This window comes from Penaeus vannamei, chromosome 43, assembly GCF_042767895.1.
Source record: "Penaeus vannamei isolate JL-2024 chromosome 43, ASM4276789v1, whole genome shotgun sequence".
Classification (NCBI taxonomy): domain Eukaryota; kingdom Metazoa; phylum Arthropoda; class Malacostraca; order Decapoda; family Penaeidae; genus Penaeus; species Penaeus vannamei.
Window position 1 is genome coordinate 7,312,474 of NC_091591.1, and position 27,002 is coordinate 7,339,475.

Sequence of the window (27,002 nt, forward strand, 5' to 3'; positions counted from 1 at the left end):
AAAATCAGTCGTATTACGTGGGTAATACGAAGACGATACTGCCCTCTTATCCATGAAAAAGATGGCTTCCTTAGTGGTAGGGCTTAACTAATGGACTCTGAATTTGTGGCTTACTTAGTGGTAGGGCTTAACTAATGGACTCTGAATTTGTGGCTTACTTAGTGGTAGGGCTTAACTAATGGACTCTGAATTTGTGGCTTACTTAGTGGTAGGGCTTAACTAATGGACTCTGAATTTGTGGCTTACTTAGTGGTAGGGCTTAACTAATGGACTCTGAATTTGTGGCTTACTTAGTGGTAGGGCTTTACTAATGGACTCTGAATTTGTGGCTTACTTAGTGGTAGGGCTTAACTAATGGACTCTGAATTTGTGGCTTACTTAGTGGTAGGGCTTAACTAATGGACTCTGAATTTGTGGCTTACTTAGTGGTAGGGCTTTACTAATGGACTCTGAATTTGTGCACAGACATACGTAGTCATCGCGAGGTTTAATAGCATGGGGAAGGTAACAGCTTTTATGTGGAAATTTGAGCACGTAAAATAAATGATGTAGGCTCGGTTAGTATGTGTTTTAAGGCGAGGAAGTTTATCAATATGAAGGATCTAGTTAAGGAAACGAAGTCCTAGGCTAGTGAAAAGAAGAGGAAGATTTAATAGAGGAAAGGCGAGAGGAGAGGTGAGGAGAAAACAGAAAGGAGAAGAGCGGAGAAAAGAGAAGAGAAACGATAAGAACTGAGAAGAAAAGATTAAAATAGGAGAAAAAAAAGAAATAAAAAAGGGACACGCAATACCAAAAAATCGAAAGCTAGATATAGACACAAAACAACAAACCAAAGAACAGCAGACAAACTAGACAATGACCACGTGATCCACCCACCAAACTGATAAAAGATATAAAAGTGGCATGATATTACCTATCACTTTCGCGTCCCTGTCAAGTGGGTGTCAACTTTATCTACAAATTAGCTCATGATTTATAGTCTTAATAACAAAAGGCTTTTCGTTGCTAATCAATAACACTAAGAGACAGTGAATGAGTGAGAGAGAGAGAGAGAAAGAGAGAGAGAGAGAGAGAGACAGACAGACAGACAGAGACAGAGACGAAGAGAGAGAGAGAGAAACCAGATCATGAGAAAAATATATAAACGTTATATACCGTTTCCTTGTTCAGAAATATGTATTATCTTTGATAATCAGGCGCAAATTAATTACACTTTAAAGTTCTAGGGAAAAATGGGATTAAATAAATTTTCTGCCAAAGCGAAAATCGTTGTGGACGAATAACTGGTTTAAATATCGTGGGTTTCATTATTATTATTGCTATTGCTGTTGATATCATTATCATTATTAGGGAAGGAGAGAGAGAGAGAGAAGAGAAGAGAAGAGAAGAGGAGAGGAAAGGAGAGGAGACAGATAGATAGATAGAGATAGAGAGAGAGAGAGAGTGAGAGAAAGAAAGAGAGAGGGAGAGAGAGAATATATATATATATATATATATATATATATATATATATATATATATATATAGAGAGAGAGAGAGAGAGAGAGAGAGAGAGAGAGAGAGAGAGAGAGAGAGAGAGAGATGAGAGAGAGAGAGAGATGAGAGAGAGAGAGAGAGAGAGAGAGAGAGATGAGAGAGAGAGAGAGAGAGAGAGAGAGAGAGAGAGAGAGAGAGAGAGAGAGAGAGAGAGAGAGAGAGAGAGAGAGAGAGAGAGAAAGATAATCTTATACCCTCTAATTTTGAATCACACGACGTCTTCCTATAAAGTGATTCCGTCACACCACGGACGTCACCATGGTCAACATATCCATCATCTCAGTTCATCAGGATATGCGAAAACGCCATTTTCCTTTACAATCCTCTCCAAATTACAGGCTGGGGGAATGCTGGGTGGCCTTCTTGACAGTCCTACTGGCCTGTAGCGGCGCCCTCGCTCAGGACAAGGTCTGCTCTCCGGCTATACCAGGAGGCCTAGCCCCACCGGACTACTTCACCGTCTTCGAAAATGAATACACTCTAATCCTGGAGATGACCAAAGTGAAGTCTGTAAGTACGATAGGACTCTAATCTCTGAGAAGTTCCTTTGTAGCCCTAAATTCTCTTGAAGTGATGTCTGTAAATAAGATAACTCTAAAATCTAATGTTTCCTTCATAACCCTAATATCTATTAAAAGTGTAGTAAGAGATGGCTCTAATTTCTAATAAATTCCATGGTTCTAATTCATCTAACAGTGAAATCTGTAAGTTGTTAGACAGCTTTAGTTTCTAATACACTCCATAGTTCTAATTTCTTTAAAAGTGAAGTCTGTGAGTACAGCGAGACTGTTCTAATTTCTCTGATGATCTGATAGACCATAGCTCCGTTTCTTCGCCAGAGAAATCGATCCCTGCTTTTAGTTTGTTGGGGAAAGCCAGATCAGTAGCAACTCGAGGAGGTGTTGTTGCACATGTGTGCATCAACTGCAGTCTGTGTTTACGATGGGCTATTTTTAGAATAGCACATGTGCATGTTTACATTTTGTACAATATCCAACAGTGTTAAAGTTCCACGCGTTTTTGACTTCATAAAGTCTTGTTGGCCTGGTATCCTACACGTCAAATAAAATACTTTCGTTCATTCATTGAGTGCTGTAGGTATATTTAATTCCTTCAAGCTGAGGAAAAAAATACAGGCCTATGGCTTAATTCCCACTGCGAACAATTCCACTCGAGAGTCATCCATGCATAAACATAATCGCCCACTCTTCTCATCCACAGGGCTATTTTGATGATTGTTCAATAAAAATATAACCATTAAAATGATTTTCCATCCTTTTTGAAAACTCAAAAGAGCAAAATGATCGAACTTATTCACAAAGCATCCGTAACTTTTGTGACGTCAGCAAAATAAACCTCAAGTGCTAAAAAAGAAGAAAAAAAAATCAGACGTCACGATACCTCCTAGTGTTGCTACTGATCTTAGCCTTCCCCGATCCTTGTTGTGTGGGTTAGGAGGGTTTCCAATTTATGATTTACCTCTGTACGAGTTATGAATTTACATTTCCGTTTTTGTAATAAATTCTATCTGGCTCATAATATTTTCATACGAATGCCTATATCTGTATCTGAATTTATAGGCTTGTTTATAACTTTAAGTTTGTTTATATTTTTGTTTTCTATAATTCTTGCAATGTGACTTAAGAAATTACATGTATATTAGTAGCTTTATCTGAATATCCCTTATATCTATCAGCATTATCATGTGCACATCTTGATACATTAATTGCAGACATTCGAAAAGACAAATGTTTGTACAGTAGCAAGTACCTCACGAGGCAAGGTGCAAAACGCACACCACATGCACGCTTATACACGCTCACATGCATATTTACACACATACATCCTCATCCCCATGCTTACACAAATACATGTACACATACACACATTCACCTTCACACAAAGAACACGCATTCTTACATACTCTTCTCTCTCTCCCTCCTTCCTGACACCTCTTTCTCTCCCTCTCTCCTCCCCTTCCTCCCTCCCTCTTCCCGTCTCCCTATTTTCCTCCCTCTCTTCATCCTTCTCTCTATATACTCCATCTCCATCCCCAATTCAGTAATTCTTACATTTATCTCCTTCTCTGTCTCTCTCTCTCTCTCTCCCATCATCCCTCTCTCTATATACCCCATCTCCATCCCCAATTTACCAGTTCTCTCATTTGTCTCCATCCCCTTCTCTCTCTCTCTCTCTCCCATCACCCCACTCTCTATATACCCCATCTCCACCCCCACTGCACCAATTCTCACATTTACCTCCTTCTCTCTCTCTCTCCCTTCATCCCTCTCTCTATATACCCCATCTCCATCCCCACTGCACCAATTCTCACATTTATCTCCTTCCCCTTCTCTCTCTCTCTCTCTCCCTTCATCCCTCTCTCTATATACCCCATCTCCATCCCCACTGCACCAATTCTCACATTTATCTCCTTCCCCTTCTCTCTCTCTCTCTCTCCCTTCATCCCTCTCTCTATATACCCCATCTCCATCCCCACTGCACCAATTCTCACATTTATCTCCTTCCCCTTCTCTCTCTCTCTCTCTTTCTCTCTCTCTCTCCCTTCATCCCTCTCTCTATATACCCCCATCTCCATCCCCAATTTACCAGTTCTCACATTTACCTCCTTCTCTCTCTCTCTCTCTCTCTCTTTCCAGAACATCACATACTACGTAGAAGAGGTACGGGAACGGCGGAACTACCACGGCCTGACGAGTGATACAGCAGCGGTTTACATACGAGTTAATGGTTCAGAAATCATCTACCATTTCTACCCGGAGACTGATACCTTCGTCGAGCAGTACGATAACCAGTGTCGGGACTCGGGGTAAATTGGGTAGTCTTCTTTTAACGATTTGTGGTTGGTATGTGTTGTGTTGTGTGTCTGTGTGTGTGTGTGAGAGAGAGAGAGAGAGAGAGAGAGAGAGAGAGAGAGAGAGAGAGAGAGAGAGAGTGTGTGTGTGTGTGTGTGTGTGTGTGTGTGTGTGTGTTGTGTGTGTGTGAGAGAGAGAGAGAGTGTGTGTGTGTGTTGTGTGCGTGTTTGTGTGTGTGTTATGATATTACCATTATGATTATTATTATCAATACTATTACTATTATTATTATCAATACTATTACTATGATTATTATCAGTACTATTACTTTTATTATTATCAATACTATTACTATTATTATTATCAATACTATTACTATTATTATTATCAACACTATTACTATTATTATTATCAATACTATTACTATTATTATTATCAACACTATTACTATTATTATTATCAATACTATTACTATTTTCATTTTCATTACTATCATTATCATCAAAGTCATTATCATAATTGTTATTGTTATTATCATTATTTTCATTATCATTATTATTATCATTCCTCTACATATCTATTTCCCTATCTATTTTCATTCCCTTGAATCCTCCATTAAACGATTGTTATTAAACGATTTTTTTTTGTCATCTTTGATAGGCTGGACCGACCGAGTTTCGACCCATGGGGATGGTTCGACACGGAACATGGCAAGTCGTATGGTCCGGCGACTTTGCTCCGCCTCACACACTTTTTCGAAATGGTTTGTGTCGTGGTTCGGATCCTTGGTTCATAATGTCTGTTTTTAATTTTGTTTTTTTTACCTTTTATTTTTTTCGCTCTGTTTCTTTGATTTTGTATTTCTCTGTTTATGTTTATGGATTTCTCTTTGAGTCTTCTTTTTTCTCTCTTTCTCTGTGTTTCTTTCTCTCTCTCTCTGTTTCTGTTCCACTCTTTGTCGCTCTTTCTCTTATTTTGTTTTCTGTCGCTCTCTCTCTCTCTCTCTCTCTCTCTCTCTCTCTCTCTCTCTCTCTCTCTCTCTCTCTCTCTCTCTCTCTCTCTCTCTCTCCCTCCCTCTCCCTCCCTCCCTCTCTCCCTCTCCCTCCCTCCCTCTCTCCCCCTCTCTCTCAATCTCTCTCTCCTTCCCTTCGCCATGTTAAAGCATCCAAACAATAACAGAACAGAAATAGACAGTCCACATACTGACTCAACCATCAATTATCAAATAACTATCAATTCATCAGGAGTTTGTGGCGGAGACGAACATAGATGGCGTTAACGTCGAGCGGTACAGAGCTTGTGAAGCTGACGGACACGTAGAAATATTTTATTCGTATTCAGGTAAGTTCCCTATTACTTTCGCCAACGAGGTTATGTTTTATTATTATTATTATTAATTTGGTACCGCTGGTTAGGTGGTTAGCAAGATAGAAAATAGTTATGATTTTTTTATTATTTATTTTTTATCTTATTCATTCATATATTTATTATCATTTTTTTTTTCTTTTGTTGCTAGAGGTGTGTTTTGGCCCAATTCAGATGCTATTGAATTTTGGTGGTGATCAGGAATCTTTTAAAGGCTTCATTATTTATCTATATTATAATATATATTTATTTATTTATCTATCTTTTTTTTTTTTATTATTTTTCGATATTATAATTTTTTTTTTATCTATCTTTTATTTTTTTTATTTTTTTTTTTTTTTGTTTTTTTTTTTTTTTTTTGCTAGAGGTGTGTTGTAGCCCACAGATGCTATTGAATTTTGGTGGTGATCAGGAGTCACAAAGGCTTCATTAGCATTGCAAGGGAGGGAAATGCCGTTTCACTAGTGACCTTGAGAAAGAGGTGATTCTTCATGTGAATATTTCTTATTTATTCTTATTTATCAATTATTTTTATTTATTCTTATTTATTCCTTTTTTGTTTATTCATTATTGTTAATTTATTTTTATTTATTCATTATTCTTTATTTATTTATATATATTTATTATTTTTTATTTATTCTTATTAATTCATTATTGTTTATTTATTTTATTTATTCATTATTTTTTATTCATTCTTATTTATTCATTTTTATTATTCAGTATTTTTATTTCTTTCTATCTATTCATTATTTTTCATTTATTTTTGTTTTTTATTTTTTATTTTTTTTTCTGTATCAGTGACCCTATTGCCTTGGCGGAGGTAGGCTCTCTCCTACTGTTTCTACCTTTAAGGGCGTAAGAATCAAAATTCCTGTTTTGCGCCCACCGCCCACGGGTCCCGGCAGCGTCCGCCCCCCCAAAAAATCACTATTTTCAGTAAATTTCATGATTTTCCCCCCCAAAAATCACTATTTTCAGTAAATTTCATGATTTTCCCCACAAAAAATCACTATTTTCAGTAAATTTCATGTTTTCCCCCCAAAAAAATCACTATTTTCAGTAAATTTCATGATTTTCCACCCCAAAAAATCACTATTTTCAGTAAATTTCATGATTTCCCCCCCAAAAAATCACTATTTTCAGTAAATTTCATGATTTCCCCCCCCCAAAAAAATCACTATTTTCAGTAAATTTCATGATTTCCCCCCCCCTCCCAAATCACTATTTTCAGTAAATTTCATGATTTCCCCCCAAAAAAATCACTATTTTCAAAAAATGTCATGATTTCCCCCCAAAAAAAATCACTTTTCAGTAAATTTCATGATTTCCCCCCCCCCCCAAAAAAAATCACTATTTTCAGTAAATTTCATGATTTCCCCCCCAAAAAAATCACTATTTTCAGTAAATTTCATGATTTCCCCCCAAAAAAATCACCATTTTTAGTAAATTTCATGATTTCCCCCCAAAAAAATCACTATTTTCAGTAAATTTCATGATTTCCCCCCCAAAAAATCACTATTTTCAAAAAATGTCATGATTTTCCCCCCAAAAAAATCACTTTTCAGTAAATTTCATGATTTCCCCCCCCCCCAAAAAAAATCACTATTTTCAGTAAATTTCATGATTTCCCCCCCAAAAAATCACTATTTTCAGTAAATTTCATGATTTTCCCCAAAAAAATCACTATTTTCAGTAAATTTCATGATTTCCCCCCAAAAAAATCACTATTTTCAGTAAATTTCATGATTTCCCCCCCAAAAAATCACTATTTTCAAAAAATGTCATGATTTTCCCCCCCAAAAAATCACTTTTCAGTAAATTTCATGATTTCCCCCCCCAAAAAAAAAATCACTATTTTCAGTAAATTTCATGATTTTCCCCCAAAAATCACTATTTTCAGTAAATTTCATGATTTCCCCCCAAAAAAATCACTATTTTAAGTAAATTTCATGATTTCCCCCCAAAAAAATCACTATTTTTAGTAAATTTCATGATTTCCCCCCCAAAAAAACATCACTATTTTTAGTAAATTTCATGATTTTCCCCCCCAAAAGATCACTATTTTCAGTAAATTTCATGATTTCCCCCCAAAAAAATCACTATTTTCAGTAAATTTCATGATTTCCCCCCAAAAAAATCACTATTTTCAAAAAATGTCATGATTTTCCCCCCAAAAAAATCACTTTTCAGTAAATTTCATGATTTCCCCCCCCCCCCAAAAAAAAATCACTATTTTCAGTAAATTTCATGATTTCCCCCCAAAAAAATCACTATTTTCAAAAAATTTCATGATTCCCCCCTTGATGACTGAAAAGCTGTTCTGTCATTTTTTTTTTTTTTTTTTTTTTTTTTTTTAGAGAGAGAGAGAGAGAAAGAGAATACTTTTACTAGTAAATATGAATGGAAAGTGAAATGATTACCCACAAGAACTAAGATGATTTTGAAGTCTTTGAAAAGCTGTTATTCTCTTTTGTAAATGCTATGCTTGTAGAAATGAATAAAGAGTAAGGAAAAACAGCCTCATCAGTATTCATTTTAAACCCTGGATGTTAAACAGGAACTTTCATTCTTGTGGTCAAAGGGTTGATTAAGGGTCAGTTTGCTAGATTTCCCTTGGGGTTTGACGACCTTAAGTGATCTGGGAGGTCTGTCTCTCGTTCGATGCATATTTGCGTTTCTTTGTTTATTGGTCTTTTTATCCACTTTTCGTATGTCCCGCCCTCCATCCATGCATTCATCCTCCCATCCATCCATCCACCCGCACACCCACCCGCCCATCCATCGATCGATCCATCCATCCATCCATCCATCCACCCACCCACCCATCCATCCAACCACCCATCCATCCATCCATCCATCCATCCACCCGCACACCCACCCGCCCATCCATCGATCCATCGATCCATCCATCCATCCATCCACCCACCCATCCATCCATCCATCCACCCACCCACCTCCCCAACCATCCACCCACCCATCCATCCATCCACCCACCCACCCACCTATCCTTCCAACCACCCATCCATCCATCCATCCATCCCCCACCCATCCATCCATCCATCCATCCCCCACCCATCCATCCATCCATCCATCCCCCACCCATCCATCCATCCACCCACCCACCCGCCTATCCACCCACCCACCCATCCGCCCATCCATCCATCCACCCACCCACACATCCACCCACCCACCCATCCATCCACCCATCCATCCATCCACCCACCTGCCCATCCATCCATCCATCCACCCTCCCTCCTCTCCATCCACCTATCCATCTCATCCCTCCCCCCCCTCCCCAGAGGTCCCTTGGCAAATGCCGGAGATCACGTGGTTCCCCGGCGAGGACGACCGCATTCCCGTCGAGTTCGAGGTGGAGATGCAGGACATGTCGGAGCTCTACCAATACCACGTTCTGAAGTTCGTGCCTTGGGTCGAGCATCACCATCTGCTTGAGGTGCGGTCGACTCGCGTTCAGTTTGGAATGGATAGTGCATAGTGTTTATACATACATATATTATATATATATACATATACATACATACACACATTCACACACACATTTACACGCCCACACACACATTAACATGCACACACACATTAACACACACACACACACACACACATATGCATATATATATATATATATATATATATATATATATATATATATATATATATATGTATGTATGTATGTATGTATGTACGTACGTGCATACATATATATATATATATATATATATATATATATATATATATATATATATATATATGTGTGTGTGTGTGTGTGTGTGTGTGTGTGTGTGTGTGTGTGTGTGTGTGTGTGTGTATGTACATTTACCTACTCATCCATTCATTTATCTACGCGTATGTATGTGTATAAATATATAAAATGGTTTATGAACGATATACATCATCAATAAAGAACGAGAATGTGACAAAAGTATTACACAACATTAATGATTTGAAAAAACAATAATAAACAAATGTAATCAAGTTGCTAAGATACAACAAAGTACGAAATTTTAACATAGAGCATGCAGAAAAAATACATTAAAGAAAGAAGCATCACAGAATATATATCTTTTTACTGAGTACATGGACGTGCGCAGGTTCCCCGTGGGCTATCTTGTGAAGGTTTAGTTGGCGTGGTATCGGATCTTCCCGTGCCCGATATACCCAGTCATTTTTCCCTTGCCGAGGAGGTCGTCTCAAACCCTATGATAGACGGTGTTAGCCTGGGGTCGCAGCACCTGGATAAAGTCAAGGTAAGTCTTTCGTTTTCTGTGTCTGCTCGTATGTGTAGTTGTGAGAGTGCGATTGTGTATGTAAATGAGTGTGGGCGTGTGTGTGTGTGGGCGTGTGTGTATGTGTGTGTGTAAGTGTGTGTGTGTGATCATGAGTGTGTGCGACTTTGGATGTATCTGTTTACGAGTGTGTAAGAGTGACTGTGTGTGTGGATGTGTGAGAGAGTGTGAGTGTGTGATAGTGCGAGAATATGTCAGTGAGTGAAGGCGTGAGTGTGTATGAGAGAGTATGTGGGTGAGGATTAGTGCGCGTGTTTTATAGATATATATATTGATCAAATTGCGTCTCAAATCTTCTTAATATATACGTTAAAACATCTATGAATATTTCTTGAGTTTAACTGGTAATGAAAGTTCGATGTGTTTTATGAATTCAAGCATATATATTGGACAAAAAACTTATACTCAATATTTGCCTATATCTTCATATCTATCCATTTATATATCTATCTAATATCTATTGACCTATTTGTCTATCTGCATATATCTATTGATCTGTCTATCTGTCTATCTATACATACGTACGTACAATGTGTGCGTGTATTTGTGTATGTGTGTGTGTGTGTGTGTGTGTGTGTGAGAGAGAGAGAGAGAGAGAGAGAGAGAGAGAGAGAGAGAGAGAGAGAGAGAGAGAGAAAGAGAGAGAGAGAGAGAGAGAGAGAGAGAGAGAGAGAGAGAGAGAGAGAGAGAGAGAGAGAGAGTGAGAGAGAGAGAGAGAGAGAGAGAGAGTGAGAGAGAGAGAGAGAGAGAGAGAGAGAGAGAGAGAGAGAGAGAGAGAGAGAGAGAGAGAGAGAGAGAGAGAGAGAGCGCACGCATGTGTACCTGTCTGCCTGTCTGAATTTGTGTGCGTTTATATGCGCGTATATGTCTATAAGTGCGTGTCCCGCCATATGTATATGACAACCCCTCAATTGGGTAAAAAAATAACATAAATTCTTTCACTAAAATATCCCTAGTTTGCCTACGCCGAAGATCTGTCTCTGGTCCGCCTCGATGTCGTTCCGCCAAATTATATCACCGCGCTCACAGACCACGTGGTTGAGATCGTCCACGATTTCAATACAGGTGTGACCCTTACGTGCTCTGTTTATGATGACTATAATTTCACTTTTTTACTTATTATTACTTTTTTTCAGTGCTTTGGTTGCCATGTGTGCATACGTTATTTTTATATGATGATCTGAGTGGTTCGGGAACATCTGTGAGCTGAAATGAATATGGATTAACTGACTCGAGCTCGAAAAGATATATATGCTCGTAGTCTTCTATCATGGAATTTCTCATTAGTTCGAGAAAATTTAATGTATGCTCTTAGTTTTCGAACTAAGCCTAAGTTGTGGTAAAATGTGATCGCAGGCTACGAACGTATATGTTGAAAGTGTTCATGAAATGACGTATGATCGAAATTTATAAACGTGTATCTTAAAACTTTGAGAAAGTTTGATATATATACGGAATACCTGCATTTTTCGAAAAAATACTATATCCTCGTTATCCTCAAACATGAAATATCTAAATAGTTCGAGAAAATATAAGTGTTCGTAGTCTATGTAAATGGCATATTTATTTAACCGCAACAATGCATCATGTACAACAGAATATAAAAAAATATCAATCATCAAAAATATATCAATAAGCCTGGTCTTTTTCATCAAAGGCACTATTTCCTCTTTTTTATGATTTCATCCCTAGGAGCTTTGATCAACAAATGACGAGCTTAAAATAAATTCTTCTCTTCGCAGGTGCTCAGTACATAATCGACCGCGAATTTGGCAACTGCTCTATTGATCGTATTCCAGATTACACTTTCGACACTCATTTTGGTAAGATATTTCTCTCTAATGCTGTTCTGTGGAAACCTATACTCTGTTTTGCATTTTTAAAATCATTTTATAGAATATAGATTGCGATGATAGATTATATATTAAGATAGATAATTATAGAATGTTAGATTGTGTCAATCTCTGGTGCAGTAATTTTACCACCCGAGAACACGCGGAGTTGGAAACACTGGACGGTGCTCAGGTCTATTTTCTTTTCTTTTTTTCTCTGTCTTCTTTCCTTCCCTGTCTGTCTGTTCTTCTGCCTGTCTCTTGCTTTTTACTCTCTGTCCCTGCCTCTGTCCCTCTCTCTCTCTCTCTCTCTCTCTCTTCTCTCTCTCTCTCTCTCTCTCTCTCTCTCTCTCTCTCTCTCTCTCTCTCTCTCTCTCTCTCTCTCTCTCTCTCTCTCTTTGCCTTCCACCCTCTATCCCTCTCCTTCTTCCTCCCTCTCTCCATCTCTATTCCACCCTCTCCCCCTCTCCTTCTTCCTCCCTATCTCCATCTCCCTTCCACCCTCTCCCTCAGTCCCTCCCCTCCTCTCTTCCCTCTCCCTCTCTCCTTCCTTCCCTCCTAAGCCCCTTTGACTTTACTTTCTAACCCTTAGGAGGCATGCTAGGGACAGGAGGCTCCATGCTCGGCCCCAACGAGCTCTTCCACCTGGACGACACCTATGCGTATGTGGGCGAACGATCCACACGGGAGGTCGGGAGTGACATGTGGACCTCCACTCGTGACGATATCCCTGATCCCGAGGTCGGGTGGGAGGAGAACTACCCCAAGGCGGTTCTCGAGTATTACTTCTCCCAGGTGATTCTTCTGACGTCGTTTTGTTTTCGTTTTATATATTTATTTATTTATGAATAGATTTATTTGTTCATCATGAGTCAGCAACAGCAACCCATAAGTAAGATTTCTTTGCCTATCATCAATCTCAAACAACAAAAAATAGTTAAAATCAATCTGCCATTTGTATATCGCCAACTGCAACTCATAAACAAAATTTCATTTCCCTATCATAAATCCCCAACAATTCATAGATAAAATCAATCCGCCAGACATCATTCACCAACATCAACTCATAAATAAGATCACTTTGCCATTCATAAATCCCCAACAACAAATTCCTACACAAAATTTCATTTTCCTATCATAAATCCCCAACAAATATGTAAAATCAATCTACCAGTCATCATTCACCAACAGCAACTCATAAATAAGGTAGTTTCCTCTCTTCCCCTTCCCTTTAGGGCGTTGAGGTGACCCCCACCAACAAAGTGCCAGTCAAGATGCCCATTCGCGGAGACCTCTTCACTTACAACCGGTCAAACCCCTTGCAGGTACGTATTTGCCCCCTGTGTTATTGGCACTAGTCTGTTCCGCGAAATCTGAGACAAAATATGATTTAAAAAGGTGTGCAATAATGTGTGACATTGGGTGTAATTGCAGCCCAAAATCGTATATGATTTGTGGATTATCATAACCACCTTTTATCCAATATAATGATTACTTTGAGAGTTATTGTCTCGGAGCCTTTTTTGCCAGGCAAACAACAAACGAGAAGCTGATCAAAGTATCCAATCTTATCGAGAAACAAAGAGTAACCTAAAAAGAGTAATATATTCAAAATATACTCCAGGTGACGGGTATGATGACGACCAACTTCTACGACTTCAAGGAGGTGGCTCTCTACACCGAGACGGAATTCAGTGTGGAGGAGTGTTACGAGCGCTGGAGTGACAGATGGTCGTACCTCATTATCACCTTCCCCGCTGCCCACAGTGAGTTGTTGGCGTGTAGTTTGTTTTTCGTTTTTCTTTTATTTGTTTTATGATTATTATTATTTTTTCTTTTTTTTTTGGGGGGGTGGGGTTGTTTTTCTTTTTTATGTTTTTTCTTTATTCCAGTATTTTTTCTTTCTTTTTTTTTTGCGTCCTTGATTTTTTTTTCCTTTTTCCGTATTTGTTTTCTCTTTCTTTCTACTTTCCTTATTTGTGTTATTTTTTTCTTAATCTAGGCTTTTCTTTTTCATGTTTATTTTTGGTTTTATTTATTTCTGTTTAATTGCGTTTCCCTCATCCTGTGTATTTCCTTTAGTTTATTTGATTCTATATCTTCCTTGGGAAGCTGGTTACTAATGAAAAAAATAAAATAAAAATTAAAACGTCCAATAAAGTTAAACATTTTTAAAATCTTTAAAAAAAGCGAGAGAGAGAAAAAGAGAGACAGATAATGAATGTTTAATCTAATCTAATAAAGTTTTCCACTCTTTTTATCGTTGTCTGTTTATCTGTGGGCGTAGAGGTATGTCTCGTATATCATTTCGTCTACATTTTTCTCCTTTCCTCTCTCTCTTTCTCTTTTTCTCTAGTGGTAGTCACCAACATTATCTGAAAGGTAAATGTTGGTTATATCTGTACAAAAAGTTGATGTTCTGTGAATGTTTGCTTTATGTCAATAATGTGTACTTGTTTATCAATTTGTGCTTATGTAGCATTTTCTTTTTTCAATGTTTCACTTTGTGCTTATATATAATTTTCTTTATTATAATGCTTTAAATATAGGGCAGGTGGACATGACATAAATACATATCAACATTAGGAAATAAGAACGAGTTCTAATGAGACCTGTTTATACGGTTTACTTTAAAGTAGTATAGCGACTGAGCACTTAATGGTAGAGACTGTCAGGTATGTTTCTAAATTTGTATGACCTCGACCTAGATTTATCAACAGCTTTTAAACAAATCAGAAGGAAGGTTAACAATCATTCTGAGTGAAGAAGGGGGCGGAGTCAATGGATAATTGTGAATAATGTGATAAACCCACGATAGAGACCTTTATACAGTGTAAACAGACTGCGATGCACCTGGAGTCGATGGCGGATATATAAAATTACATTGTAGGCCGAGTTTACAAGTGTTTATACGGTGAACAGTTACCTCAGTGTATTACCTAGAGTACAGATAGTATAAAAATAAGAAGTGTCATATAAAAGGATGCTTATGTAATACTTTATGTTACGTAGTACAGGAAGTAATTAGTAGTATGTAAATTAATGTGTTACATCAGTCTCTCTCTCTCTCTCTCTCTCTCTCTCTCTCTCTCTCTCTCTCTCTCTCTCTATCTCTCTCTCTATCTATCTATCTATCTATCTATCTATCTCTCTCTCTCTCTCTCTCGCTCTCTCTCTCTCTCTCTCTCTCTCTCTCTCTCTCTTTCTATTTTCCCACTCCTCCCTCACTCCTTCCTCTTTTGTCCACCTTATCCTTCTCCCTCCCCTTCTCTCTCTATCCCAGTCTCCCCCTCACGTTTACTCTCCTCGCACCAATACATACGGTCCAGCATTTTCATTACTCACCCTCCCTGTCTTCTCCTTTCCAGAGAACCAGTTCCAAGCAGCCGAGAAGAAACCGGACTTATTCAAGCATAAAGTTCTCGAACTCATAATATCCAGGGGAGATATTTCACCCGTGCGCATTGCTTCCATTGATGTGAGTTTTTCCCGCCTTTTTAATTTTTCCCGCCTTTTTTTCTCGCCTTTTAATTTTTTTCCCGCCTATTTTCATTTTTTCCGTCTCTTTTGTAATTTCCCAGCTTTTTGTTTTCGTATTTTATATAGTTATATTTCCCTTTCTATGATGATAATATTTTCTATTTTCATTGTTTGTTAGAAGTATATCGTAAATCTTATCTTCATCCAGTTTACCCGTTTATTTCATGTTTCTTTTATCTTATCTTTACCATTTTTCTTTTTATAGGGAAGAAATCAAGAGCAAGCTATAGAAATAATAACTTATATGACTTTCAAAATAGGTGTTATTTTTGAAAGAGACAGATATCAGCTGTTCAGTTTTTCAATTACATATCAACAGCTGTATTTACAACTATATATATTGCTGCATTTACTGCCGTGTTTACAGCTCTATAAAAAAAACTATTTACAAATGTAATTTTTTGTTTAGAACTGTATTTTTAGCTGCATCTAAAACTTTACTTTACTATTTTTACTGTTGCAGTTCTAGACGTATTTATAACTAATATATATTTGGATATTGATTACAGTGCAGGTATATCTAAATATACATTTACAGTATTCTCTGCTCTATTTACATCCACATTTACAATCTTCACAACTATATTTACATACAATGTTCACAATTATCTATACAATATTCACCGTTATATTTACATACAATATTCACTACTATGTTTACAACCACATATATAACTGCATTTAAAATTATATTCACAACTTACAACAATAGTCATAACTAAAGTCACCACTTGCACCATTATTCATAATTAAATTCACAACAATCATCTGTATTCATAACAACATTCGCAGATAACTGTATTTACAACTAAATTCTCAACAAATCACTTGCACTAACAGCTGCATTTATTTTTAACCATATTCACAACTGTACTTACAGCTTACAAGTAAGAATTTACAAATATGTTTATTTTCAACTGTATATACAACACAATTGACAACTATCAACTTACACCTTGCATATGTATTTTCAACTGTATTCACATCAAACAACATGATTTACAACTGCATTCACAACAAGCAATTTACAACCATTTTCACAACAAACAATTTACAACCATCTTCACAACAAACAATTTACAACCCTTCTCACACCAAACAATTTACAACCCTTATCACAACAAACAATTTATAAACCCTTCTCACAACAAACAATTTACAACCCTTCTCACAACAAACAATTTACAACCATCTTTACAACCAACAATATACAACCCTTCTCACAGCAAACAAATAACAACCATTTTCACAACAATGTACAACCCTTCTCACAACAAATAATTTACAACCATCTTCAAACAAACATTTTCGCAACAAACAACTTACAACCATTCTCACAACAAACAATAGACAACCATCTTCACAAAAAAAAAACAATTTACAACCATCTTCACAACTACCCTAGCAACTAACAACATACAACCGCATTTACAAGGTGTCAGAAGGAGTATCCGGCCTAATACCCAACACAACGGACGCAGATCTCATCATCGTGTCCGTCAAACTTCTTGAGAGAGCCCCCTACCTCCTCTCCTTCAGGTAGGTCCTCAGGTGTTGTTATGGAGGAGGAGAAGAATAATGATGATAACGATGATGATGATAATGGTAATGATTATGATGATAGTGATGGTGAGGATAATGATAATGATGATAATGATAGTGATTATAATGATAATAATGATGAATAATAATGATTATTATGATAATAACAGTAAGGATGATAATAATGATGGTGGTGGTTATGATGATACTACTATTACTACTAATGATAAAGATAATAATATTAATGATACTAATAATGATAATGATAATAATATTCATGATAATATCAGAAATGATAATAATGATGATAATAATAGGAATCATAACAATAATAATGATGATAATGGTAATAATAATAATAAGAAGAAAAGGCGGAAAAGAGACGAGAAAGAAAACGAAGAAGAAGGAGAATACATAGAGATGATGAATGTGATATTAAATTAAAGTTCAAATGATGGGGGATTTTGGGTCGCACGTTTAATGGTCATGGAATCGATCGAATGGGTAAGATTTAGGATATTACAAAGCATATTTTGATTTGCTATTTTACTGCGAGGAGAGATCGAGAAAGGGGTGAGTAAAGGTAGTAAGTTATACATTTTTTAAAACATTTTTCCCTCACTCTCTACCTGTTCTCCTATCTCCAACTACCTCCCTCCTACCTTCCCTCTCCCTTCATCTCCTTCTCTCCCTCTCTCCCTTTCTACCTTTTTACCTCCCCCTCTACCTCTCTTTCTCTTTCTCCCTCCTCTCCCTCTTTCTCCCCCTCTTCCTCTCCCCTCCTTGTCCCCCTCCCCCACTCTACCTTTCCCCTCCTTCTTCCCCTCTCCCTATCCTTCCCTCTCTTCCCCTCAATCACCCCCCCCCCTCCCCAGGACACCCTCGGACGAACCGAACAAATTTCCCGGAGTCAACGAGAAGAGTTTCGAGGGCGTTCACACCGAAGACTGCGCCAGGTTCTGTTTGGAGGAGCGTGGCTTTCAGTGCAAGTAAGGAAGCTGTTCTACTCGTATTTCTATGGGGGTACGTTAGGCGTTTCTCTCTCTGTCTGTCTGTTTCTCTGTCTGTTTGTCTCTCTGTCTCTCTCTCTCTCTGTGTCTCACTCGCTCTCTCTCTGTCTGTCTCACTCGCTCTCTCGCTTACTGTGTGCTGTGCTGGCGCAGCGGTAAGGTGCTGGTCTTGCAATCTTGCTGACCTGCGTTCGATCCCACGCCCGGCCAGTGAGTGGTAACCCCGGCCACTCCTTGCACACAGGGGGAGATTTGGGTCTATTTGGGTCTATTTTTAAGGGGATATATTAGGTGTATCTTATCTTTCATAGGTGATATTGGGTGTATCCCATAATATGGGATATATAAAATGTGTCTTTCAGGGGATATATTTGGTGTATGTTTCATGATAGTGTTGGTGTATCATTCATAGAAAGATTAGATGTATCATGGGGTGCATCAGGTGTATCATTCATGGGGGTACATTTGGTGTATCTTTCAAGGGAATCAGGTGTATCTTTTCATGAGAAAAGTGGTGATTAGTGTCGAAATGCAGTGAAGGTACAGTTCTTGATATTAATAGGTGAGAAAACTTAAAGTAAAACAAAGAAAAATCGGTTTGGAAAATGGTATTAGCAAATAAAGCAAGCACACACACACACACACACGCACACACACACACACAGCACACAACCCCTACCTCCCACACACACACAAAGTAAACAAACACAACCACAAACCTATACACACACACACACACACAACCTCACACTCACCCCCCCCCCCACACACACACAACCACAAACAACCCCAAAATTCCATGATACACATCCTAAATCCTACCCCCCCCTCTATCTCCCCTCCCTCCCCCCTTCCTTCCAACAGGTCCTTCCACCACTGCGACGACAGGATCTGTTTCCTGAGCTCCCTTGACACCGCCGATGGGGAACCAGTGGACACGGTGAACAAATGCTACCACTGGGTTTCCAGCGTTGACAACCAAACCTTCGTGGATCTGCCGTCCAGCGAAGTTTATTCTGTTATCCTGGACGCTATCCGACACGGGAAATTTATGTTCAGTATTCCTTATAAGGTGAAGGAAAAAAAGGAGAAAAAATGAGAGGGGAATGTGTGATTTTTTTATGGTTGTGTGTGTGTGTGTGTTTGTGTGTGTGTGTGTGTGTGTGTGTGTGGTTGTGTGTGTGTGTGTGTGTGTGTGTGTGTGTGTGTGTGTGTGTGTGTGTGTGTGTGTGTGTGTGTGTGTGTGTGTGTATGTGTGTGTGTGTGTGTTTGTATGTGTATGATTAATGATTGGTGTTTGGTTAGTTGAATATATTCTTTTTCTTTATTTTTTTAGTTAATTGTTCGCTTAGACATAAAATATGTAGACATAGAATCTATTGTCAATTTATGTTATGCCTAGATATAAATACAGACATAGAAATTGATAGATAGCAGATTTGAGTGATAGGTAGACAAAGATATGAATAAACAAGCAAATCTATAGAATAACGTAATAAAAGTCATAGCCATAAATTATATATGGAAATTCACGCCAAATTTCACAATCCACATAGAAGGATATTATACAAAACACACGAAAAAAAAGACAAAGATGAAGATAATAATAATAAAAAAAAAAAAAAAAAAAAAACGAAGGAAAGAAAAACTCAACCCAGCTTCCCCCTATCACCCCCCCACCCCCCCACCCACCCCACCCCCGCCTCCTTGTCTCCCGCAGAATGACACCGTGCTGTACGAGGCCTCCATGAGCTTCCACTACAGGACCCCCGACCCGCTGGACCCCATCAGGATGCAGTTTACCCTCGAAGCTCGCAGTATGACCATCGTGAAGGTTGACTACATTCAGGAAGATGTGAGATAGCACAATGATAGTACATAGTGATGAGATGGTGATGAATCTATATATATAAAGATATATTAATAGTGATGAATCTATATATATAAAGATATGAAAATGAAACTGGCCACAATGAGAATTGAGAATCCATTTCGGTTTTTTGTCTGATGAGGAACTCGAGAAGAGTTCGAAACGTCACGCTTATTCTCAATTCTCATTGTGGCTAGTTTCATTTTCATTTTTGTGTTCACATGATTGTGTTTGTGCTTGTGTTCATATAAAGATATATTAATAGTCAAATAGTGATGAATCTATATATAAAGATCTATTTAAAAATGTGTCAGATTGTACTTTAATAACCAGTTTGCACTGAACATTGCTATTAAATATGTACCCAGATATACTAAAAACATCAATAACGGTGATTTACATCTTAATGACGTACATATTTGATAATTATTTACATCGGCATTGGTTAATTTTATCAAGAACGATTTAAATTGATAATTGTAATTTCCATATACACCCAAAACCCACTTCCCTTCCTTCTCTCCGTAGTAACATGCTAAAAGTTGCAATAATTTACACCTGTAACAATATTTTATATCAGTTACAATCACTACATAAGTAACAAGATTTTACATCAGTAACAACATTTTACATCAGTTACAGTATTTTACATCAGTAACAACATTTTACATCAGTTACAGTATTTTACATCAGTAACAACATTTTACATTAGTTACAGTATTTTACATCAGTAACAACATTTTACATCAGTTACAGTATTTTACATCAGTAACAACATTTTACATTAGTTACAGTATTTTACATCAGTAACAACATTTTACATTAGTTACAGTATTTTACATCAGTAACAACATTTTACATCAGTTACAGTATTTTACATCAGTAACAACATTTTACATCAGTTACAGTATTTTACATCAGTAACAACATTTTACATCAGTTACAGTATTTTACATCAGTAACAACATTTTACATCAGTTACAGTATTTTACATCAGTAACAACATTTTACATTAGTTACAGTATTTTACATCAGTAACAACATTTTACATCAGTTACAGTATTTTACATCAGTAACAACATTTTACATTAGTTACAGTATTTTACATCAGTAACAACATTTTACATTAGTTACAGTATTTTACATCAGTAACAACATTTTACATTAGTTATAGTATTTTACATCAGTAACAACATTTTACATCAGTTACAGTATTTTACATCAGTAACAACATTTTACATCAGTTACAGTATTTTACATCAGTAACAACATTTTACATTAGTTACAGTATTTTACATCAGTAACAACATTTTACATCAGTTACAGTATTTTACATCAGTAACAACATTTTACATCAGTTACAGTATTTTACATCAGTAACAACATTTTACATCAGTTACAACAATTTGCAACGGTAATGATGATCCGCTTCATTAGTAAAATCGTATTTCACACTGACAATAAATATTCACATTTTCAAGCAAAAATCATCCTTCATATCAACAAAAGGTAACTCACACCAACCGTAATCGTCATTGACATTAATCAAGCAACAAAACCTTACATTATTAACAACCACCATTTACTCCCAACAATAACCACCATTTCCCTCAACAACACACACACACGCGCACACACACACACACACACACACACATACACACACACACACACACACACACACACACACACACACACACACACATACACACACACACACACACACACAAAATATATAAATAGATAAATGAATAAATAAATAAAAATAAATAAATAAAAAAAACGAACCGAACTCACCACCTCAAGACCCCTCGCCTCTAACCCCTCCAGATGGCCATCCTGGACGAGTGCCTGGCCCTGTGCGTGGGCTGGAAAGCTTTCCGCTGCGAGACCGTGGTGCACAAGCCCATAGACAAGCAGTGCATGCTCCTCGCCGCCCACTACCATGATATCAACTCCACTTACATCAAGCCGGAGAGTGATTCCTGGATTCATTCTAGTAAGATTTGCTGTCGAGGTGTTTGGTTGGGTTTGTTGTGGGGCATGGCTGAAGGCACATAGACATGCACATATATATATGGTGTGTGTGCGAGTGCGTGTGTGGACACATACATATACTCACATATACACACACATAAGTATATATATATATATATATATATATATATATATATATATATATATATATATATATATATATATATATGTATAATGTATACACACACACATACATATATATGTGTGTGTGTGTGTGTGTGTGTTTATAAACACACATATACAAGCAAACATACATAAATACAAAAAATCATGAAAAGGTACGTATATTGATACACGCTTAGGTAATACATGTAAATAGCTAATCAGACACACCTGAAAATGAAAGTAATTAACCTTTTCTCGTCTTACCTTAGGATCGTACCTGGCCGACTACAGCCCTGTCTTCGGTGGCGTGGCTCTGAACACCTCGGGACCTACGTATGAAAATGTGGATCATCTGGAGGCGTGTGCTAGGTGAGTTGAAAGTGGTGGAGAGGAGGTGGAGGAGGAGGTGGTGGAGAAGGGGTGGTGGTGGATGTGGTGGAGGAGGAGGTGGTGCTGGTGGAGGTGAAGGTGGTGGTGTGAGGGGAGTGGTAATGGATAATACATAAAAGTAAATTGCATGACTAAAACAATTTAAAGAACACCGTTTTCAGTGTTAGAATGTTAGATATAATGACCATCTTAAAGTACATTTTCTCCCCAGTGGTAAGACTACTAAAAAATATATTTATGAGAAAAAAAAAATGTAACCCAGACATATTTCAAAGCCTAGTCTCTCCCCAGATATTGCTCACAAGAAACGAGCATCTCGTGTCAAAGCTTCGAGTGGTGTCACGAGCTGCGCCTGTGTCATCTACATCAAGAACATTTCCTGGACGTGGTCGACGGAGGCAACTACGAAGTTCATACTTCGTGCATTCACTTCTCCAGTAAGTGAAACAGGGCGCGTACCACCGTAGACTTTTGCATGGAATTCTCAAGCAATGTTAACATTTCATTAGCCTCCTCACTTTTCAAGTTCACCTGTTTTCGTTGTAAGTGTGTCGACTACTGGTTTCGACTCTTGATTCTGAAACACGTTCCCCCTGCCCCCAACACATATGGGTATGTGTTTTGAGTACATGTCGAAAAATATACCTTCTAGATGCATGGTAATGTTTTCGGATACAAAAGTCTAAAATAAAATGCCCCCTTCTAAGTATGGGCATGTTCCGGCTACAGGATCCGAAAGAGATGACCATATTATTAGGTATGCATATTAGTATGTGTTTTTGGTTACACGAGTTAGAGCATATAACCTATATTTGCATGGGCATGTGTTTCAAATATAAACCGTTACTTCACACCGTCAGCTCTCATGATAAACTTGAAAGTAAAGAGGACTAGTTGACAACTTAAAATGATGGAGAAAATAATTTAAAATGACTAAATCAATATCTTTACATATATATCAGTATCTAGATTAGACATATATCAATATATCTAATCTATCTATTCATATATCCTGTCTTTAGATATATATCAATATATCTAATCTATCTATTCATATATCCTGTCTTTAGATATATATCAATATATCTAATCTATCTATTCATATATCCTGTCTTTAGATATATATCAATATATCTAATCTATCTATTCATATATCCTGTCTTTAGATATATATCAATATATCTAATCTATCTATTCATATATCCTGTCTTTAGATATATATCAATATATCTAATCTATCTGTTCATATATCCTGTCTTTAGATATATATCAATATATCTAATCTATCTATTCATATGTCCTGTCTTTAGATATATATCAATATATCTAATCTATCTATTCATATATCCTGTCTTTAGATATATATCAATATATCTAATCTATCTATTCATATATCCTGTCTTTAGATATATATCAATATATCTAATCTATCTATTCATATATCCTGTCTTTAGATATATATCAATATAGCTAATCTATCTATTCATATCCTGTCTTTAGATATATATCAATATAGCTAATCTATCTATTCATATGTCCTGTCTTTAGATATATATCAATATATCTAATCTATCTGTTCATATATCCTGTCTTTAGATATATATCAATATATCTAATCTATCTATTCATATATCCTGTCTTTAGATATATATCAATATATCTAATCTATCTATTAATATATCCTGTTTTAGATATATATCAATATATCTAATCTATCTATTCATATATCCTGTCTTTAGATATATATCAATATATCTAATCTATCTATTCATATGTCCTGTCTTTAGATATATATCAATATATCTAATCTATCTATTCATATATCCTGTCTTTAGATATATATATCAATATATCTAATCTATCTATTCATATATCCTGTCTTTAGATATATATCAATATATCTAATCTATCTATTCATATATCCTGTCTTTAAATATATATCAATATATCTAATCTATCTATTCATATATCCTGTCTTTAGATATATATCAATATAGCTAATCTATCTATTCATATATCCTGTCTTTAGATATATATCAATATATCTAATCTATCTATTCATATGTCCTGTCTTTAGATATATATCAATATATCTAATCTATCTATTCATATGTCCTGTCTATTTGAACTGCAGAGCGAAACGACCAGTTGTTCTCGCGATATCCTCACCAAGGATTGCCCAGCGACAGCAACAGGCTGGTTGCTTTCAAGACTGACGTTTCGAGCTGCGCCAAACTCTGTATCGAAGGTCCGTAGTCTATTGTAAAAGTAAACCTTTGATAACGACAAAAATGTATTGTGCAAGATATTAAAAGAAGAAAAAAACATATGGTTTATATCCAAAAAACAAAAAAACAAAAAAAACATGGTTTGAAAATAAACAATTGGTATCAGGCAAAAAAAAAAATATATGGAATTTGGCAATCATTTCATCTTTATATGTTCTTGCTATTATTATTTTATAATGATGCTGATGATGATAATGATAACGATAATGAGGATAATCGGGATAATAATAATGATTTATCCTTCTTACTGTTTATATTATCATAGTTATTACTATTAGTATCACTGTTAATATTGTTATTAATACCATTATTATCATTATCATCATGAATTCCAACACTATTATCAATATTATTTACTATTATTATTGCAATCATGATCAGTCGTAAACACCACTACTACTACTACTATTATTATCATTACCATCATTGCCATTACCCTTACTATCAACAATCATTGTTACCATAATACTTATCACCATCAGTACCTCATCTCCTTACCATCATCAACACCCTCCTTCCTCAGAGAGTGACATGACCTGCCAGAGCTTTGACTTCTGCACGGAATGCGGCGACGACGAATACAGCGTTTGCGGGGAAGACAACTCCGGCTCCACCAACTTGTGTTTCCTGTCCAGCCACCACTTGGGCGAAGACGGCGTCGCTCTCACCGCTGCCACCAGCTGCGAACATTATTCCCGTACGTACAGGGTGTTTTGATATCCTTTCGTATTTTTGTTTTATCCTTTTGTATGATTGTTTTTCTTTTGTTGATGATGGGGAGAGTAATGTTTGTGATATGATTATAAGTTTGGGGTTAAATGAGGATGTTTGTATAATTTATTTATTTCTTATATTTTTTTATTGTTTTTATTTTTTTAATTATTTTTTTTATATTATTATTATTATTTATTTATTTATTTTTTATTTTTTTTTTGAGACAATGATATAAATACGTTAGCAATATCTGAAACTAGAGGTAGAGACTGTGTCAATCATTTTTCATCTAATATTTAGGGTGCCGTTGAAATGAAAATATTATCTTACCACTAAATGTAGATAAGATTTTTTTCGCCATTTTTTTCGCTATTATAAAACAATACTATAAGGGTAAGCCTTATGTAACAAGGATAATGTGGTAGCTATATATTATCATTTAGAATGAACATTAACTTCGAAACAGGTATGGACTAAATGCAGATTGAAAAAATTGATAATTACGTAAATAATAAGGGCAATTAAAATGTACTGTTGGGTATTTATAAACAGGTGGGTTATTTGTCATCATTTGCTTCTTAGCAATTACGATAATTGCCTCTAACTGCATTTCTCTCAATGGAGATAGAATATGAGGAAGTTATAATAGTGGTAATATGATGAAAAGTATATACATTGACACGATATAATATTTATAACCAATACCATTATAGCACTGAGAGTAAACTAGATTAGGAAAACCATGTAATATATGATGACAGCCACAACGAGGAAAATTATTTTAAAAATAGATTTAATACTCTATCATTGTGGCTACTTAACCTGATCTACTTACACACGCTACGCCATTTGTATTGTTCATATCCTGACATGTTTTCGCTAAACTATTTACAGGTGACGTATTCGGTGACGTCGACTACCCTACTTGGGTCTCCAGGCAGAGAAAATCAGACAAGCCATACACTTCAGGTATTTGATTTTTCTTTTTTCTTTTCTTTGTCTCTTCCCTGTTTCCATGCCCTTGGATGCAGAAGGTCTCAAGTACCACAGGAAACCCACCAAAAGGAGAAAAAAAATGCTCCTAAAGTTCAGTTGCTTTAAGATCACGAGAAAGAAACTGGTATGGATTTGACTTTAAAAAATCGAAGGATGTTAATGGTCAACTGCTATATTTGAACAACTACTCGAATATGCTATCAACTTTACAACAATGATTAACAACCGTTTTAGGGGAAAAAAATACAGACACTAAGACCAGATGTAATGAATCTTCAATTACAGTATCCAAACGTTTCGAACCCGTATTTCGAACCGGGTGAGCTCCTGAGGCGTTCTCTTTCTAAGCATGGGAGTTGCCACTTTTTGTTTTTCCTTTCCTAAAATTCAACATGATCTAATAACACATTTATATATATATATATATATATATATATATATATATATATATATATATATATATATATATATATATATATTTTTTTTTTACGCAAGTGTTCAATGCAGATACTTTCATAAACGAGATTGAACAGAATGAAAACGAATAAATTCAGAAACGATAATAAAAATCAGACTCTGAGGATAACAAATACGGACAATACCGACAACTTTCAAAATTAGATATATAATTCAAACAATACTAAATCAACCTTCATGTCT

General features: G+C 36.4%; 1 protein-coding gene across 1 annotated transcript in view; it reads left to right on the forward strand.

Annotated features, from left to right (window-relative positions):
* The window catches only part of LOC113824426 (uncharacterized), a 34,432-nt gene that overhangs the window by 6,057 nt on the left and 1,373 nt on the right, over nt 1–27,002 (forward strand). Inside the window, exons 2-23 of the mRNA XM_070119252.1 lie at nt 1,875–2,046; nt 4,194–4,363; nt 5,010–5,112; nt 5,594–5,690; nt 9,014–9,168; nt 9,824–9,979; nt 10,975–11,083; nt 11,761–11,841; nt 12,443–12,645; nt 13,086–13,175; nt 13,475–13,616; nt 15,219–15,328; nt 16,826–16,929; nt 17,808–17,921; nt 18,807–19,014; nt 19,663–19,797; nt 21,643–21,811; nt 22,224–22,323; nt 22,636–22,781; nt 24,479–24,592; nt 25,156–25,329; nt 26,241–26,315. Of these exons, the coding sequence (XP_069975353.1) occupies nt 1,875–2,046; nt 4,194–4,363; nt 5,010–5,112; nt 5,594–5,690; nt 9,014–9,168; nt 9,824–9,979; nt 10,975–11,083; nt 11,761–11,841; nt 12,443–12,645; nt 13,086–13,175; nt 13,475–13,616; nt 15,219–15,328; nt 16,826–16,929; nt 17,808–17,921; nt 18,807–19,014; nt 19,663–19,797; nt 21,643–21,811; nt 22,224–22,323; nt 22,636–22,781; nt 24,479–24,592; nt 25,156–25,329; nt 26,241–26,315 (2,927 nt within the window). The remainder of the gene's footprint in view (nt 1–1,874; nt 2,047–4,193; nt 4,364–5,009; nt 5,113–5,593; nt 5,691–9,013; nt 9,169–9,823; nt 9,980–10,974; nt 11,084–11,760; nt 11,842–12,442; nt 12,646–13,085; nt 13,176–13,474; nt 13,617–15,218; nt 15,329–16,825; nt 16,930–17,807; nt 17,922–18,806; nt 19,015–19,662; nt 19,798–21,642; nt 21,812–22,223; nt 22,324–22,635; nt 22,782–24,478; nt 24,593–25,155; nt 25,330–26,240; nt 26,316–27,002) is intronic.